Source organism: Pseudophryne corroboree, chromosome 11 (genome assembly GCF_028390025.1).
Source record: "Pseudophryne corroboree isolate aPseCor3 chromosome 11, aPseCor3.hap2, whole genome shotgun sequence".
NCBI lineage: Eukaryota > Metazoa > Chordata > Amphibia > Anura > Myobatrachidae > Pseudophryne > Pseudophryne corroboree.
In genome coordinates, this window is record NC_086454.1 from 136,299,263 (window position 1) to 136,317,597 (window position 18,335).

An 18,335-nucleotide genomic window follows, 5' to 3' on the forward strand; every position below is an offset into this window, starting at 1 on the left:
GCTGCCTAATGGTAGAGCCGGCCCTGCCTACTCCATTGTAGGCACACAGCTCTACATCACCAATACTTGCATGCATATACTTGTTTCTTGACCATGCATGCGCAGCGTGAAAACATACTAGAGACATACAGTATGTTCCACTCTATGTTACTGTTAACCCCCTATGTGTATATCTTACTTATAAACTTTTCATTTAGAAAGTAAATGTTACATAATACACACTGTATTGTTCTCTACATATACCAATTTGGGAATAAAATGAATCTGCTTTATAATTTGCTCACCTGGAGACAAATTTTCATTTTAGATGGACTCAGCCTGTAAATAGTGTCCTGGCTTTTAAACTACTAGTTTAGAATGTAGATTGTTGAGAGAGTAGCTCTAGTATTGAGTGACATATTATTGAACTAATTTGGAACAAAGCTCAAAAAATTAAAAGCTCTTACTTTAAACCCCCATGTATGATGATGCTGCATCTACTCATATGTGAAATGTATTACTGCAGCAATTATTTGATCTATGTCTGTTTTGTGCAGCCAGTGTCAGGGAAAGCCAGCAGCAGCAGTAATGTGTCTGTGTGAATATAGGTCTGTGTGAGGAATGTATTATGTGTAGTTCTCCATTCCTATTACCAGACGGTCAGTACTGTTCCTCTGGCACGGAGGCAGGGCTCATATTCTGTAACATTTCAGATGCAATAGTTCTACACTCCAGTGAGTGAGGCAGCTTGCAGGAATGCCCGGTGGGATGTCATCGCTGTGCATGACGTAACGGGGTGGTCCGGGATTCCGCTCCCTGTGGCTCCCAGTCACACAGACAGGCGGCACTCCGTCCTGACTCCTGAGCAATGAATGAATGAACCTGAGCTGGAGGGACCGCGCTGTCAAATCTCTCTGTGGTTATTACCGGGAGCTGCCCTCACTGAGGAGAACGTACCAAACCGATCTCCTCACTGAAAACACCGGCAGCAGCACCATCACCGCTGTGTGCGAGCCCCGCACCAGGACCACGTGACCGCGCGCTCCCCCCTCTCACCTTCCCTCTCTCTCTGTCTCTCTCTCCCCCCGCACGCCACGCCTAGACACACAGTCAGGCTCGGGAGCCCGCGTCGGTTCCGTTAGAAGCTGAGCGCCCCGTCACCCGGTTACCCGCCGCCATGTTCAGCTGGGTCAGTAAAGACGCCCGCAGGAAGAAGGAGCCCGAGCTCTTCCAGACGGTGGCTGACGGTCTCCGCCAACTGTACACCCAGAAGCTGCTGCCCCTGGAGGAGACCTACCGCTTCCATGAGTTCCACTCCCCGGCCCTGGAGGACGCCGACTTCCACAACAAGCCCATGGTGCTGCTGGTGGGCCAGTACAGCACGGGGAAGACCACCTTCATCCGGCACCTCATGGAGCAGGACTTCCCCGGCATGAGGATCGGTCCGGAGCCCACCACCGACTCGTTCATCGCCGTCATGCACGGCCCGGTGGAGGGAGTGCTGCCCGGGAACGCGCTGGTGGTGGACCCCAAGAAACCCTTCAGAAAGCTCAGCGCCTTCGGGAACGCCTTCCTGAACAGGTCAGTGCCGGTCACACAGCACCTACACACAGGCCGCCTGGTGTAGAACTACAAGTCCCAACAACAGCTGCCCGCTGCTATGGCTTGCTGGGGCTGCTAGTTCCACAGCCTGCTGACCCCTGCTTTATGCATCAGGACCTCGGGAGGTACCGGAGCATGTATGGGTAGTATACTGCAGAGTGTGTATGAGGGATGCTGGTCACATGTAACATTAGTCTTGCTATGCTGCACTATCCCTTTACACCTGGACACTAATGAATTACACAGGTTAGCAGAACTAAACTGCTTCCGAACATCATAAAACTTGTTTAGAACATTAACAGGTGTACAGGCTTGCCTCAGGTGCGGGGAGGCTTGCTCCACTGCAGCTGCCCTCGCCGCAGGTTACTATTTCCAATAGATGTCCATGTGAATAGTGTTCTGAGGCGGTTTAGCCCAGGGGTCCCATGTTATGAACTTGAGCCATAATTGTTACTGAACTACAGCTCCCATGTCATTAGTCAGTCATTGACTATAACAGTTAATGTATTGTATAATGGGTATACAATATAACTAACCTACAGGTGTGTCCTCATACATCTAGCCTCAATACGCCATGCACCGTAAGATGGTTGGCGTGAGACGGCAATTCCTGTGCCAGACGTCTTTTTGTGCATTTTCCCTGAATATGCGTCTTATTTGTATCACTATGCAAATAAGTCGCACAAGCGGACACTGCTAATCAAAATGATTCTGTATGTGACTGCAAAGCACAAATGTAGCATTTCATATGCAGATAGAGCTGCGGTTGCACGTAGGATATAGGCATGTCGCATATTTTAATCAGCAGAGTCTGTTTGTGCATAGCTATGCGAATAAAACTAATTTTTGAGGAAAAATGCGGGTGCCATTAAAAGGGCTGTGTAACGTGACTGTAGCGAGAGAGGACACATCTGTAGGTCGAGAACACATTGGCTGCAGGGAAGCGGTTGTAGGGGTGAAAATCCCCAAATCCGCTCCTGCATCTGTATGCTAATTCTGTGGCCGATGTGCTTCTTACTGAGACACCGTCCAGCTACAGCGCTAATCCATTACTGTGCGATCAGAGATAGCAACAAGCGCAGATTCTCAGTCTGAACATTGGCATCTGTGTCAGTGCAACTGCATCTTTAAACATAGCCGCTGACCTTAACACGCCCCTGTTACAGCCCAGACACACACATCGAAACCGCATCTCTTTGAGCGCAGTTTCGTTCTGTGTCTTTGAGAGGCAACTGCCGTGGTGTATAATACCCCTTTCAGACCACCAGCTTTTAACTCGGGTTATTGCGCATGAGCGCGCATAACCCGTGTTGCTGTGCGGTCTGAAAGGGTCTAGTTGAAATAATCCAGGTATTTCCCTGGTATTTCACTTCAGGAAGCGAGCAGGGTTGAAAGCGTGTTCAGCCTGGCTCGCTGTGCTGTGTGAACAGGAAAGCCGGGTCAGTGCGACTCGTTTCGCGTTCACACTATAGGAACAGGTGGCGCTTGGAGATCATGTGATCTCCAAGCCCCACCCACATCACCGCTGACTTCACCAACCCGGCAATATGCTGGGTTGGGGATAGTGGCAAATAGGAAGCACTTGTGTACGGCTCCCGGTTGCGACCCGCCCTATGCGGCCTGAAAGGGTATTAGACAGCTCAGATTGTGTAATGGTTAGTATTACTGCCTCACAGCACAGGTCTTAAGGGCTCTACACACTGGCCGGTCCGCCGCCGAGCTGCCCGACGGCGGATACGGCCGACGAGCGACCCGGCGGCGGGGGAGCAGTGACGGGGGGAGTGAAGTTTCTTCACTCCCCCCGTCACGCGGCTCCATTGAAGTGCAGGCCAATGTGGACGAGATTGTCCATATTGGCCTGCATGCACAGCCGACGGGGGACCAGCGAAGAACGAGCGTGGGGCCGCGCATCGTTCATCACTGGAGCCTCCACACTGAAAGATATGAACGAGTTCTCGTTCATTTATGAACGAGATCGTTCATATCTTTCAAACAAATCGGCCAGTGTGTAGGGCCTATTAGGTTTGCTTCCCACCACGGTCCTAACTGTGTGGAGTTTGTATATTCTTGAGCGGGTATCCTCCAGGTAGCCAGTTTTCCTCCCAAAATTCAAAAATATTATGGTAGGTTAATTGGCTCCCCTCAGGAAAAAAATCAACCTTAGTGTGTGTACATGTGGTAGGGAATATAGGGCCTGATTCGGGTATGTACACAAACTTAATGGTTTACATACATATCCGTGTCCCTGGTCTGAGCATGTGCAGAGTGGGTTCTGCAATATCGCTTGCAGCCCCCCTTAGATGCTAGCTGCAGCATGATTTGCAGATCCCTCCTGATGCATTTGTATGGTATTGCAGAGCCACTGCCTTAGGCTGTGTAAGAAAGTACAAATCTTAATCAGGCCCATAGATTGTAAGCTCCATTGGGGCAGGGACTGGCTGATTATTATCTGTACAGCGCTGTGGAATGTATGTGCACTATATAAATACCACCGCCACTCAGACACTTGCATCTGACATCACTTCTGAGTCTACCTCTGAATAGGCATGGCCATCAGTGGGCTGCCATCGATGGCACCATCGGTGATAACCATAGATGGCACTTGAACCATCTGTGGCGAACCATTGATGGTTTGCACCACTCAATGGCCATCACTGAAAAGTGCTGGCCCGGCCACGGGCCATTAAAAAAAATGGGCGTGGGGCTTAACTGGTGTCAGGGGCGGAGCTATGCTCTGTGTCCCAGCACCTTGCAAAAAATTTTTACAAACTATATTAATTTAGGCTGTGCCATCGATGGAGAGAAACCATCTGGGTCTCTCTCATCGATGGTAAAAACATTTGACATCGGCCATAAACCATTGATGATTTGGAATCATCGATGGTCGATGGCCATCCCTACCTCTGAACCATGCCATTTGGCCCTGTAGTTACAGAACTAATGCTGGGTACACACTTGCACGATATTGTACCGATTTGTCCGATCCAGGTAAATCGGAATGACAAAACTGCGGCATCGTGCAGTGTCTACGGCCAATTGCACGCTCCGGCAAGTCACATGTGAGATTGTATGATTTGCCGTGCTGCATGGCCAATCACACGACCTTGCATGAGATACAGTGAATATTAATGAGAGTTAGAACAGTGATTGTTCGGACGCTCATTAATTCTGCCTAATGTGTACTGGTAATATTCCAATGTGCAGGGCAAAGGGTAATCACCCTACACATCGGAACGATTGAAGCCAGCAAAGTCCTAATATAGTTCCACAATAGCATGAAAATCACACTTGCCTACCCTCAGTCTAAAATAGACCGATCTCTCTGCTTATGACAGTCCACAACATTACTGAATGCATTAGTACAACCAACAAATCCGTGCTCCTGATTACCTTAAATTAATCATAAGTCCATTTTGGAGTATAGTAAATAAATGGCATGCTGTGATTTTGGAGGGCATCTTTGTGACATTTTGAGCCTGAATCAGAGATGGAGGCAGCTGCGTTCACTAATGCGTCTGTTGCAGGATTGACTGCTGTGGGTATATGCAAATGCTGTATCAGCTCTTCCCCTGGTGTACATGCATGCGTCTAAATGTGCAGTGACTGAGATGCCCACTTTCAGCATCTCGGCCCACTGTAATACTGCCAGTGGATCTTTAGATGCCACCATCAACACTTACACTAGCCCTATGGCTGCTGCAGTTTCTTTGTCTTACTCTGGCCTTCTGGGGCCATGTTTCTGTTAACGCAGCTGCTTTCACTGACTTGCCCGCTTTACTTACTTTAAACGTCCGTGAGAGACCATTTTTGTGTGCACTTCTAGCCACCGCCCAGATACGCCCATCACTTTTCCAACCATTTTTGATACCACGTTTGCCAGATCGCAACAGCATCTTTGTGTGCACACGCTGTGTAATGCAGATGCTGTAGAAGTTTTTGCTTGTGCATAGTTGCAGAAAAAAACCCCACTACTACATGAACAGCAGAAGTGCATGCAACTCAGAATCAGGCCCATTGGGTGCTTGTATTAAACATAGAAGCATAGAATTTGCCGGCAGAAAAGAACCACTTGGCCCATCTAGTCTGCCCCCTTTTTACCATCTGAGGTCAACAAATTTGATGCAGCTTAAGGTTTTAAATTGTCTCTACATGAGACATGTTAGCAGAAATTAGTAATACTACTCCCAAGTGCTGAATCCCTTCAAGAAAGCCTAAAAGTCTGTTACACCTGTTTGTACGCACTGCCAGTATATACTGATAATATCTATAAAGTCATCATTTCAGGGCTTTTTCCAGGCCACAGGGAGGGGAATAGAAAAACAGTCACAGGACAATTGCTAAAAATGGTGCAAATGTAAAAGAAAGTTTACATAGGATCCACACTTAATCTTAATACACACTTAGAAATGTATCTAAGGCTGGGTACACACCAGACAGACATGTTCGTTGCACAGACAGAGCGGTTGATTCAGGTAAGTATTCGCACTTTCTGATCGCCCATCTCAATGTGTCGGTCCTCTCATCCACCTTGGCAGGCATTTGAATTTGTCCGACCAGCTGTAATCAGCCCTCGCAGTAAGTGTACAGGCGGTCACCAGACCACCCATACACACAGCCAGAAGTGCCAATATAAAATCGTTCACAGACATATTGGGGGTACACACCTGCCTACAAGCTTGTGATATATCAGCTGTTTGATTAAATGGCTGATATCGCCTAGTGCACAGGTTCTCAAACTCTGTCCTCAGGACCCCACACAGTGCATGTTTTGTAGGTAACCCAGCAGGTGCACAGGTGTATTAATTACTCACTGACACATTTTAAAAGGTTAACAGGTAGAGCTAATTATTTTGTTTGTGATTCTGTGAGGTGACCTGCAAAACATGCACTGTGTGGGGTCCCGAGGACCGAGTTTGAGAACCTGTGGCCTAGTGTGTACCCAGTGTATATAGCAATGACCTTTTTCTTTACATTATTGCTTAGCCAGCTGACGGATGTTATTGCCTTTCTGAATCCTGTTCACAGGATATCCTTTCAAGAGGAAACTAGGAACTTGACTGACATACTGACATTAATTTTTTTTTTTGGTGTTGGGGGGGTTGTGTTTTTTTGTTCAGTCATCTGCTTGTCTTATTAAAAGGTGAAGCAACGGTGACGTTGATGTCCTTACTTCTCGTAATACTGTGTACTGTATTTCCCCCTTGGAAGTGAAAGTGACATGCAATGTAAGATCACATGTTCTTGTGCTATGTGTAGGGGGCAGATATCCCGTACATACGGTAGGCTAACATTGTGCATTTTCTTGCACACTCCTTTGGGCGTGCAAGCAGTTTCTGGTGTTTACACTCCGTTCCAGTGGTACATCGCCCTTACATCGGATTTCAATAAATCTCCCCCAAAGGAAATGTCAGAAAGCAGTCTTAAGGTGCATACACACTGTGAGATTTTGACTATGCGATATGGACTATGCAATATTGGCTATGTGCGATTTTGACTAAGTGCCAATTTTGACTATACTTTGTACTAGGTAATCAAAATTTACTTGCCTGCACAGTCTATCTAACCTTGCGATACTGACCCCACAGGAGTGTTCATCGGGATCGTAAGGTGGCTAACACCTTGTGATTTCACTAACTTTCTTTGTGATTTTGACTATATAGTCAAAATCGAAAGGCAATATCTCACCATCTGGCAGATGTATTAACCTGGAGACAGCATAAGGAAGTGATAAACCAGTGATAAGTGCAAGGTGGTAAACGCACCAGCCAATCGGCTCCAATATGTAAATTGATAGTTAGGAGCTGATTGGCTGATGTGTTTATCACTTCCTTATGCCGTCTCCAGGCTTAATATATCTGCCCCCGTGTGTACACACCTGTAGAAGTGTGAGCACCTGCAGTGAGGGTAGAGGCTGCAGGTGAGCCCCAATCTTCAGTGCGATTACATCAATTGTTGAATAGGGTTCAGTATGGTATGCCGGCGGTCGGGCTCCCAGCGACCAGCATACCGGCGCCGGGAGCCCGACCGCTGGCTTACCGACAGTGTGGCGAGCGCAAATGAGCCCCTTGCGGGCTCGCTGCACTCGCAACGCTACGGGCAAGGTGGCGCTCTACGCGCGCCACACTATTTTATTCTCCCTCCAGGGGGGTCGTGGACCCCCACAAGGGAGAATAAGTGTCGGTATGCCGGCTGTCGGGATTCCGGCGCCGGTATACTGTGCGCCGGGATCCCGTCAGTCGGCATACTGAAGACCACCCATTGAATAAACTTTTCTCAATGCACTGCAGAGGCCTGGAAAGCACCTGTCTGTCATCAGTGGGCTTGCAGAGATTTTAAAGGGAGATTCCCAAATGCTGCATGACAAGGCTGTAACAGGGTTAACATGGTCATGGCACCCGTTAACCTCCTAGTTATCAGGAAATAAAAAAATAGTCCAGATAAGTACTGCTAGTACTTTGGGGCTAGTTGAATATCCCCAGGGGATCAATTAGCTTGTGGTAAATTACCGTGGCTAATTGAATTTCCACCTAAATATTGTAAGATGTTTCAGAAGTTTGAAATTGGAGAAAGTGTTGAAAGCAGAATGGAAGTGGAGTGCGCAGGAATCTGGTGATCCATCAAGGCTGGTTACAGGTACTTTTTTTCCCTTCTATGCTCTTCAGTTATCTGGAGCTGATGTGTAGCCTTGTTAGATGTGTTTTCAATTCACTTGCTATTTCTGAATGACAGCAATCCACGGATCTTTTACATACATTTGTAAGCCACGTGGCAGGCATCTTTTTCGCATTCAGAGGTATATTCAATTATTATTCAATTTGTGGGAGTTTTCGACTACTTATGTCCCATTTTCGACATTCCAATCCGACTTTTTTTTTAAAGTTGAATTGGTATGGCCAAAAACGGGACAAAAAACTGTCAAACACTCGCAAATTCGCCAAAACAGGTGGATCGGCAGCGAATTCGAAAAAGTCTAAAAACGGCACATACATTGAATAGGGCGAATTGAAATTTGCACTAAAAACGGTGGAAAGTGCTGTTTTTTTCGACCTGTTGGGTATATTCAATTCCTGTCGGAATTTCCATCAGTGTGGTATTGATTTTATGTAAACAGTTAATTTGATGGAGGTGTCACTCTAGTGACCAGTCGTATTCATGGAAAACTTTTTGCCAGGCTCCATCCGCAGACTTGATGCTGCTTGGAGAATGATGTTATTGGCCAAGCTTCTAGTAAGTGGCAGCTGAATATTTAAAGGTCCTTCAGTATCCTCCTTCCTCAACTAGTGTTATGTGCGGCTTATTTTCTGTACGGGCAGAACACATTTTTGTAAAGGAAGCATACAGAATATTTCAAGCAATTAAAGACAACCTTTGCCACTCAAGATTTTGCTAGGTAATTATTTGCAAGTTAGACCAACCATGGCAAAATAAGGGCTAAATGTATAAAGACTAATGGCTAAGTATATTTTCAGTGCATGCTTTATGATCTATGGCTTTGCTACTGTAATCTTTTGTAATCCTGGATTTGTTTTTTATTGGTTTCTGCACTACTGTTTGAAACAAGGTATTCAGGCATATATTCTAGCAATAATTAAAAGATACAAGTAACTTGCTAATTTTGATAGATTTGTCATATTCCCTTCCTTCCCATAGACTGTATGAACAGTTCAAAGTTTGAGATCAACAAAAAACTGGGATATTAGCGCCCAATAAATTCTTTTAGGATCTCTTTTATAAATGTGTCTTGAATATATGCGTAATGATAATCTAGAGCAGGCATGTCCAAACTGCGGCCCACCAGCTGTTGTGAAACTACACATACCAGCATGCCCTGACACCGTTTTAGCATTCTCTGACAGCAAAATTGTGTCGGGGCATGCTGGGATATGTAGTTTCACAACAGCTGGAGGGCCACAGTTTGGACATGCCTGAACTAGAGGAATCATAGGGGTCGATTCTATTCGGCAACTAATGAATAGCGCCGGGAATTAGCTCCCGACGCTATTCAATTCAGCAACTAATTACCTGCAATTGTCGGGAATTCTTCTCTCATCCCCGGGGGATGAGAGAAGAAAGCCGACAAAAGTGCTGCCTCGCGGCCGGCGCGAGGCTGATTCTGTCGGGAATCAGCCTCGCGCCGGGGAGTTAAGTCGGAGAATGCCCGTTCTCCCGACAATTCAACCTGTTTTGTCGGCGAGAACGGGCCACCGCCGACGTAACTAGTTGCTGAATTGAATAGCGTCGGGAGCTAATTCCCGGCGCTATTCATTAGTTGCCGAATAGAATCGACCCCATTGACTGGGGTTTGAGACATTGAGGTTGTTTTATCCTTTGCGCGTGGTTTTTCAGTGGTCAGTCTTCATGAATGCTACATATATTTTTTTCAGACAGAAAAATACAGCTTTCAGTAGAGATGAGCGGGTTCGGTTGTAAGAGAACCGACCCCCCCCCCGAACTTCACGGTCCAAGCCAGAGTCCGGCTCGGGACTTCACGCCAGACTCTGATCCCAGAAAGAGGCAAAACGTCATCATCCCGCCGTCGGATTCTCGCGGGTTTTGGATTCCATACAAACAGCCGCGCGCCACCGCCTTTTTCACTCCAGACTTGGAGAGTGAGGGAGACAGAGCTCTCTCTCTCTCTCTCTCTCTCTCTCTCTCTCTCTCTCTCTCTCTCTCTCTCTCTCTCTCTCTGTGTGGGTGATGGCGTCGGGTGGGGTCAGTGTGCTCTGTAGGGGTGCAGTTCCTGTCACTGGTGTTTCCTGTGCTGTTAGGGGTGCTGCAGCTGTACATAGGTGTTGCTGTCCTGGCTGTCACTGTGTTGTACAGGGGGCAGGGGCACTGTCTTGTATACTGTAAAACTTCAGGGGTGCTGTTGTCAAAAAAAAATAAATGTACACTGGCCCTGTCTTGTATGCTGTAAAAATTCAGGAGTGCAGTGAAAATAAATGTACATTGGCCCTGTATGCTGTTAAAATACAGGGGTGCTGGCACTGTCCGCGGTTGCGATGTCTAGGCCTGACCTTCACAGCACTGTATGGAAAGAGGAGGCTCCTACCACCATTTGCACGCCCTCTGCAAGTGCTGGGAGGAGCACCGCCAGCCCAGCTGCTGAGATTGAGATTGAGGATGTCACTGTAGAAGGATACCAGGATGAGGAGGATATTGGTGTAGGTGGCGCTGAGGAGGAAGTTGCCGATGAGGATTCTGATGGTGATGTGGCTTGTTTGCATAAGGCACTAGTGGAGACAGTTGTTGTCCATGGGATGAAAGAGACCATTGTCATGCCTGGGCAAAATGCCAAAAAAGCCACCTCTTCGTGTGGAATTATTCATCCACAAATCCAGACAACAGGTGTCAAGCCATGTGTTGCCTTTGTCAATCCATAATAAGTATGGGTAAGGACGTTAACTACCTAGGAACATCCTCCGTTATACGTCACCTGCAGCGCATTCATCATAAGTCATTGTCAATTTCTCTTACGTCCTAGAGGATGCTGGGGTACACATTAGTACCCTGGGGTATAGATGGGTCCACCAGGAGCCATTGGCACTTTAAGAGTTTGAGAGTGTGGGCTGGCTCCTCCCTCTATGCCCCTCCTACCAGACTCAGTTTAGAAAATGTGCCCGGAGGAGCCTGTCACAGCTAGGGGAGCTCTCCTGAGCTTTCCTGGAAAAGTTTTTTAATTTAGAGTTTATTTTTTTTACGGGAGGCTGTTGGCAACAGCCTGCCTGCAGCGTGGGACAAAGGGGGGGAGCAGTATCCGCCCTGCGGGTCTGAGCCGCTGACTGGACACTGAGCTCCAGAGGGGTCTGATCGGTCTCCACCACAGGGGAACCACTCGCCCCAGCAGCATGCCGCCGACCCCTTACAGAGCTGAAGTGAGTGGTGAGTTAGTCATCGACCCCCCCTAGCAAGCGGTGGGCCGGTGTGAAGATGGCGGCAATGGGGACGGAGCGAGTTATTAACTGCGCTCCGGGACCATACCAGAGGCACATAGTGTGGCGCTGTGAGGGGCGCCCTGGGCCAGCGCTTACCCCCCACACTGGTCAGCAAGCCTGTCGGGGTCCAGGGATCTCAGCCAGCAAAACTCCTCAGGCCAGTTTAAACTTCTGAAGAGCTGGAAGACCGCGCCATTAAGGGGGCAGAGCTTCTCAGAGCGGACCCTGCAGCGTTCCAGCACCATTTTCCTGCATGCAAAGCTGAAAGGAAGATACTGGTCCCTCCACAGCAACTCCTGCTTACTGTATACGGTACCAAGGGGTTGTAGAAGGGAGGGGAGGCTGTTATTTGATTGTGTGTCCTATTAAGGAGCACAAGTCAGCGCTGATAAGGGGTTTTCTCCTTACTAAAAGTGCTGGTGTGGGTTGGCTCCAATCTGTCTCTCTCTTGCTATTCTTCGGGGGGTAAACTCTGTCTACCCCCACGTGTGTGTGTGTGTGTGTGTGTGTGTGTGTGTGTGTGTGTGTGTGTGTGGAGTGTTTGGTGGTCACCTGTAGCAATGTCCAGAGACACAGTGTCATATGCTGCAGAGGATTTAGCCTCCCAGGATGATCCCATTCCATGTAATCAGGTTAGCACTGGTTTAGCACAGATTCCAGCAAGGGAACCAGATTGGTTTTCCTCTATCAAGACTTGGATTTCTCAGATTTCTGACAAGGTTGCCAGTACTGAATCTGCAACCCAGGCATTGCAGACCTGTATAGCTGTATGGCCCTTGTCTTGTACCTTGGGACACCCCGCTATATACCCCCACAAACGTGCGCTTGTGCAAGTAACACAAGACGACACGGATACCGACTCTTACACTACAGATGGTGATGGGGATGTGTTGCGGGGGTCCGCATCTCTTGCAAGGGGGGTGCAATTGTTGATAGAGGCTATCAGGGATGTGTTAAATGTTAATGATACCACACCTGAGCAGGTTGAGGAGGCCTTTTTTCACTGAAAATAAGAAAGCCTCGCTAACCTTCCCTGCGTCAAAAGAGCTGAATGCTATATTTGAAAAAGCATGGGTAAACCCTGAAAAGAAGTTTCAGATCCCTAAGAGGATTCTGGTGGCTTTTCCTTTCCCTGGGGAGGATAGGAAAAAATAGAAAAACCTGCTGATTGTTGACGCATCTGTGTCCAGAATCTCAAAGAAGGTGGTTTTACCTGTTCCAGGATCTACCGCCTTAAAGGAGCCGGCAGATAGGAAAATTGATAATACACTTAAATCAATGTACACTGCTTCGGGGGCCATATTACGTCCCACTATTGCTAGTGCATGGATAGGGAAGTACTGGAAAGGAAAGTCTCTTTGTTGGCGCACTTACAAGAAAAGAGTGTATATGTTTAAAATGTAACTGGTTCGGTCAGGCCCATTCTGAACCTAAAATCATTGAACCCCTTTCTAAAGGAGTTCAAGTTCAAGATGGAGTCTCTCAGGGCGGTGATATCAGGTCTGGAAAAGGGGGAATTCCTGGTATCACTGGATATCAAGGATGCGTACCTTCACATTCCGATTTGGCTGCCGCATCAGGCTTATCTCCGCTTCGCATTGCTGGACTTTCAGTTTCAGGCCCTGCCATTCGGCCTCTCCACAGCACCGAAGGTGTTTACCAAGGTGATGGCGGAAATGATGATGCTACTCCGCAAGCAGGGTGTGAACATCATTCCTTATCTGGACGATCTCCTGATAAAGGCAGCGTCCAGGGAGAAGCTGCTGCAGTCCATTGTTCTCACAACGCGACTGCTCCAGTGTCACGGGTGGATTCTGAATTTTCCAAAGTCACATTTGGAACCAACCCAGATATTGTCATTTCTGGGAATGATCCTGGATACAGAAGTATAGCGGGTGTTTCTTCCGTGGGACAAGGTGTTGGTGATCCAATCCATGGTCCGGGATGTCTTGAAACCACCCCGGGTGTCGGTTCATCAATGCATTTGCCTATTTGGAAAGATGGTGGCCTCCTTCGAGGCTCTCCAGTATTGGAGGTTCCATGCCCGGCCCTTCCAACTGGATCTCCTGGAGTAGTTGTCGGGATCTCACCTCCACATGCATCAGAGAATTTGTCTGTCACCAAGGGCAAGGATTTCTCTCCTCTGGTGGCTCCAGTTGCCTCACCTCCTAGAAGGCCACAGGTTCGGGATTCAGGACTGGGTCCTGGTAACAACGGATGTGAGCCTCCGGGGCTGGGGAGTAGTCACTCAAGGAGTAACCTTCCAAGGACGGTGGTCAAGCCTGGAAGCCGGCCTGTCCATCAACATCCTGGAACGAAGAGCCGTCTACAACGGTCTTCAGGCGGCCCCTCTTCTAAGAAATCGGGCCATTCAAGTGCAGTCTGACAACGTAACAACAGTGGCTTACATAAACCGACAGGGCGGAATGAAGAGCAGAGCGGCAATGTCAGAGGTGACAAGAATACTCCTCTGGACAGAAAAACACGCGTTGGCGCTGTCAGCCATCTTCATTCCGGGAGTAGACAACTGGGAAGCAGACTTCCTCAGCAGACACAATCTCTATCCAGGAGAGTGGGGACTCCATCCGGAGGTTTTCAAGGAAATAACAGATCTTTGGGGATTCCCCCAAGTAGACATGATGTCTTCTCGTCTCAACAAGAAGCTTTGGCGGTACGGTTCCAGGTTGAGGGACCCACAGGCAGTGGACTCCCTGGTGTCTCCATGGGTGTTCCAGTCAGTGTACGTGTTTCCTCCACTCCCACTCATCCCAAGAATCCTAAAGCTCTTAAGGAGAACAAGGGTTCAAGCGATCCTCATTGCCCCAGATTGGCCATGAAGGGCTTGATACACGGACCTTCTGAATCTACTGCAAGAAGAGCCGAGGCCTCTTCCTCTTCGGGAGGACCTACTGCAGCAGGGGCCGTTCGCCTATCAAGACTTACCGCGGCTACGTTTGATGGCATGGAAGTTGAGCGCCTGATTCTTGCTCGTAAAGGTATTCTGAAGAAAGTTATTCCTACCCTCACACAGGCTAGGAAAGGGGTAACGTCAAAACATTACCATCATATTTGGAAGAAATGTGTATCTTGGTGTGAGTCCAAGAAGTTTCCTGCGGTGGAATTTCAACTGGGACGTTTCCTCCTTCCTGCAAGCAGGAGTGGATATGGGTCTGAGGTTGGGATCTGTGAAGGTCCAGATTTCAGCCCTATCCATTTTCTTTCAGAAACAATTGGCTGCCCTCCCTGAGGTTCAGACCTTTTTGAAGGGAGTTCTGCATATCCAACCTCCCTTTGTACCGCCTACGGCGCCATGGGACCTTAACATGGTGTTGCAGTTCCTCCAGTCGGATTGGTTTGAGCTTCTACAGGAGGTAGAGCTCAAATTTCTTACATGGAAGGCGGTCACTTTGTTGGCCTTAGCTTCTGCTAGACGTGACTCCGAGCTAGGGGCTTTATCCTGTAAAAGCCCTTACTTGATCTTCCACGAAGATAGAGCTGAGCTCCGGACTCGTCAGCAGTTTCTTCCGAAGGTTGTGTCGGCATTTCATATTAACCAACCTGTTGTGGTGCCAGTGGCTACTGACTCCTCAATTACTTCAAAGTCTTTGGATGTCGTGAGGGCTCTGAAGATATATGTGACGAGAACTTCTCGTCACAGGAAGTCGGACTCTGTTTGTCCTGTATGATCCCAAGAAAATTGGGCGTACTGCTTCTAAGCAGACTATTTCTCGCTGGATTAGGTTCACTATCCAGCACGCTTATTCTACGGCAGGACTGCGTGTCCAAAATCTGTTAAGGCCCACTCTACTCGTAAGGTGGGGTCTTCCTGGGCGGCTGCCCGGGGTGTCTCGGCAGTGCAACTTTGCCGAGCTGCAACTTGGTCTAGGTCGAACACGTTTGCATAGTTTTCTTTGACTGAACTTCAGATCATAAGAGGCCAATCAGTTCTGCAGGAGCGTTCGTGCTCTCCCTCCCGTTCTGGGAGCTTTGGTACATCCCCCATGGTACTAATGTGGACCCCAGCATCCTCCAGGACTTGAGAGAAAATAGGATTTTGGTACATACCAGTAAATCCTTTTCTCGTAGTCCGTAGAGGATGCTGGGCGCCCGCCCAGCGCTTCGTTTTCTTGCAATTGTTATTTGGTTCAGTACAACTTTGTTTTAGTTGAATACTGCATTGTTACTTGGTAAGTAATGTTTCAGCTGTTGCTGAGTAGTTCAAGCTAGTTGTCTTGACGTGCCTTGTATGTGTGAGCTGATATGAATCTCGCCACTATCTGTGTTAAGTCCTTCTCTCGAAGTATGTCGTCTCCTCGGGCACAGTTTCTAGACTGAGTCTGGTAGGAGGGGCATAGAGGGAGGAGCCAGCCCACACTCTCAAACTCTTAAAGTGCTAATAGCTCCTGGTGGACCAGTCTATAGCCCATGGTACTAATGTGGACCCCAGCATCCTCTACGGACTACGAGAAAAGGATTTACCGGTAGGTAATTAAAATCCTATTTTTTTCAAATAACATTCATATCCAAAACCAAAACCGAAAGGGTGGTTTTGGAAAAACCAATCCAGATCCAAAACACGAACGGCGATCCAAAACACAAAACCCGAAAAGTGTCCGCCACACATCTCTAGCTTTCAGTCACTGTCGGGTATAGTCAGCTGGCTGCAATGTTTTTGTGGCAAAAAAGACTGCGGACCTTACAGACATATTTTTCTTTACGACTGGTATGTTCGCTCCCGATAACCGCTGTATGCAATTGAAAAAAAAATGGTTGCAGGGCTTTTACCACAAAAAAACCCGCCCTAGAGTGGTGCAGGGTGAGTGGGTGTGTAGGAAGCAGTGTGTGCAGGGTGAGCGGTAGTGTAGGAGATCAGAGTGTGCAGGGAGAAGGTGCGTGGGCGTGTAGGAGAGCAGTGTGTGGGGATGGAGCATGCAGGGTGAGCAGGAATGTAGGACAGCAGTGTGTGTAGGGTAAGGGGCTGTGAAAGAGAACAGTGTGTGCACTGAGGGGTTGCAGGGTAAGTGGTAGTGTAGGAGAGTAGTGTGGGGAGAGCGCATACAGAGTGAGGGGGACTGTAGAAAAGCTGTGGGGATGGGGCATGCAGGATGAGTGGGAGTGTAGGAGAGCAGTGTGTGCAGGGTGAAGGTGCGTGGGAGTGTAGGAGAGCAGTGTGTGTGGGGATGGGGCATGCAGGGTGAGCAGGAATGTAGGACAGCAGTGTGTGTAGGGTAAGGGGCAGTGAAAGAGAACACTGTGTGCTGAGGGGTTGCAGGGTAAGTGGTAGTGTAGGAGAGCAGTGTGGGGAGGAGGCATACAGGATGAGTGGGACTGTATAAAAGCAGTGTGTGTGGGGATGGGGCATGCAGGATGAGTGGGCGTGTAGGAGAGCAGTGTGTGTGTGTGGGGAGGGGGCATGCAAAGTGAGGGGGAGTGTTGGAGAACAGTGTGTGTGGGGAGGGGGCATGCAGGCTGATACCACTTTCAGACAGAAATGTCTGAAAGTCCCGGCAATTACCCGGCATTTCAATGCCGGGTCGTTTTGCCGGGAGCTGCCTGACCTTCCCCTCCCCCCTTTCACACAGACATGCAAATTACTGGGTCGAGAATTTCAACCCGGTAATTTGCAGATCAACACTGGTATTTTGTCTGTGTGAAAGGGTCAACCCGTGTCATAATTCCCGTGTCTCTGGTAGATTCCAGGGTCGAAGTCCCGAGAATTACAACTCGGTTCGACCCTTTCACACAGAAAAAGGACACGTGTTTCATGAAATTACCAGGTGGGACTGCTTCACCCGGTCATTTCATTTTCTGTCTGAAAGGGGTATGAGTGAGAGAGTGTAGGAGATCAGGGTGTGGGGAGAGGGGGCATGCAGGGTGAGTGGGAGTGAAGGAGTGCAGTGTGGGAAGGGGGCATGCAGTGTGGGGAGGGGGCATGCAGGGTGAGTGGGAGTATAGGAGTAGTGTGTGTGGGGAGGGGGCATGCAGGGTGAGTGGGAGTGTAGGGGAGCAGTGTGTGTGTGGGGAGGGGGCATGCAGGGTGAGTGATCATTTGGATCCCTCTCTGATAAAAAAAGTGTTTTTTGTACCCTTACTCTTATGGGCCCTACACACTGGCCGATTACACTGAAAGACATGAACGATCTCGTTCATTAATGAAGAAGATATCGTTTATATCTTTCAGTGTGTATGCACCAACGATGCGCGGCCACATGCTCATTCATCGTTTGTGCTGGCTCGTCTATGCCTGCAAGCAAATATGGGCAATATCGTCCATATTCGCATGCAGAGCTATGGGGCTGGGCGACAGGGATAGTGAAGAAACTTCACTCAACCCTCACCCTGCCGCCGCGTTGTTTATCGGGAACCTCGGCGGCCAATCACGCAGTGTGTAGGGCCCATAACAATGACTTGTGCATTAGATAATAGTGATGAACTTTGTAAATCGGGCACTATTGCAGGGCACCATGGACAGCTGTTGGGACTGCAGCAGATAGCAGCAATACCCATTTTTGGACCCTCTTCTTATTTACCATGACATTCTAAAATGCTTCAATCCTGTTTTCAGAGTATTGACTGACATTTTTAGTTTGACAAATGTCCCTCATAATGTCACTCCAGCAGTCCATTTACTTAAGTTTCTCCCTGTTTTTCACAAAATGGTCTCCTTAATGCCTGGTTCCCAACTTTTCTGTATTTACCAAAAAATATTTTATTTTTTTCTTCGTCATTTACAATTCATTATAGAAATTTAAATAGTTTTATCCCGTTGCCTCTGAATTCTTGTGACACATCCATTCTGGCAATGTGTCCATTATCACT

General features: G+C 48.2%; 1 protein-coding gene across 1 annotated transcript in view; it reads left to right on the forward strand.

Moving 5' to 3' along the window:
- Positions 1-737: 737 nt before the first annotated feature.
- The window catches only part of EHD1 (EH domain containing 1), a 101,716-nt gene continuing 84,118 nt past the window's right edge, over positions 738-18,335 (forward strand). The window contains exon 1 of the mRNA XM_063944842.1: positions 738-1,560. Coding sequence (XP_063800912.1) covers positions 1,157-1,560 — 404 coding nt within the window. The 5' untranslated portion in view covers positions 738-1,156. The remainder of the gene's footprint in view (positions 1,561-18,335) is intronic.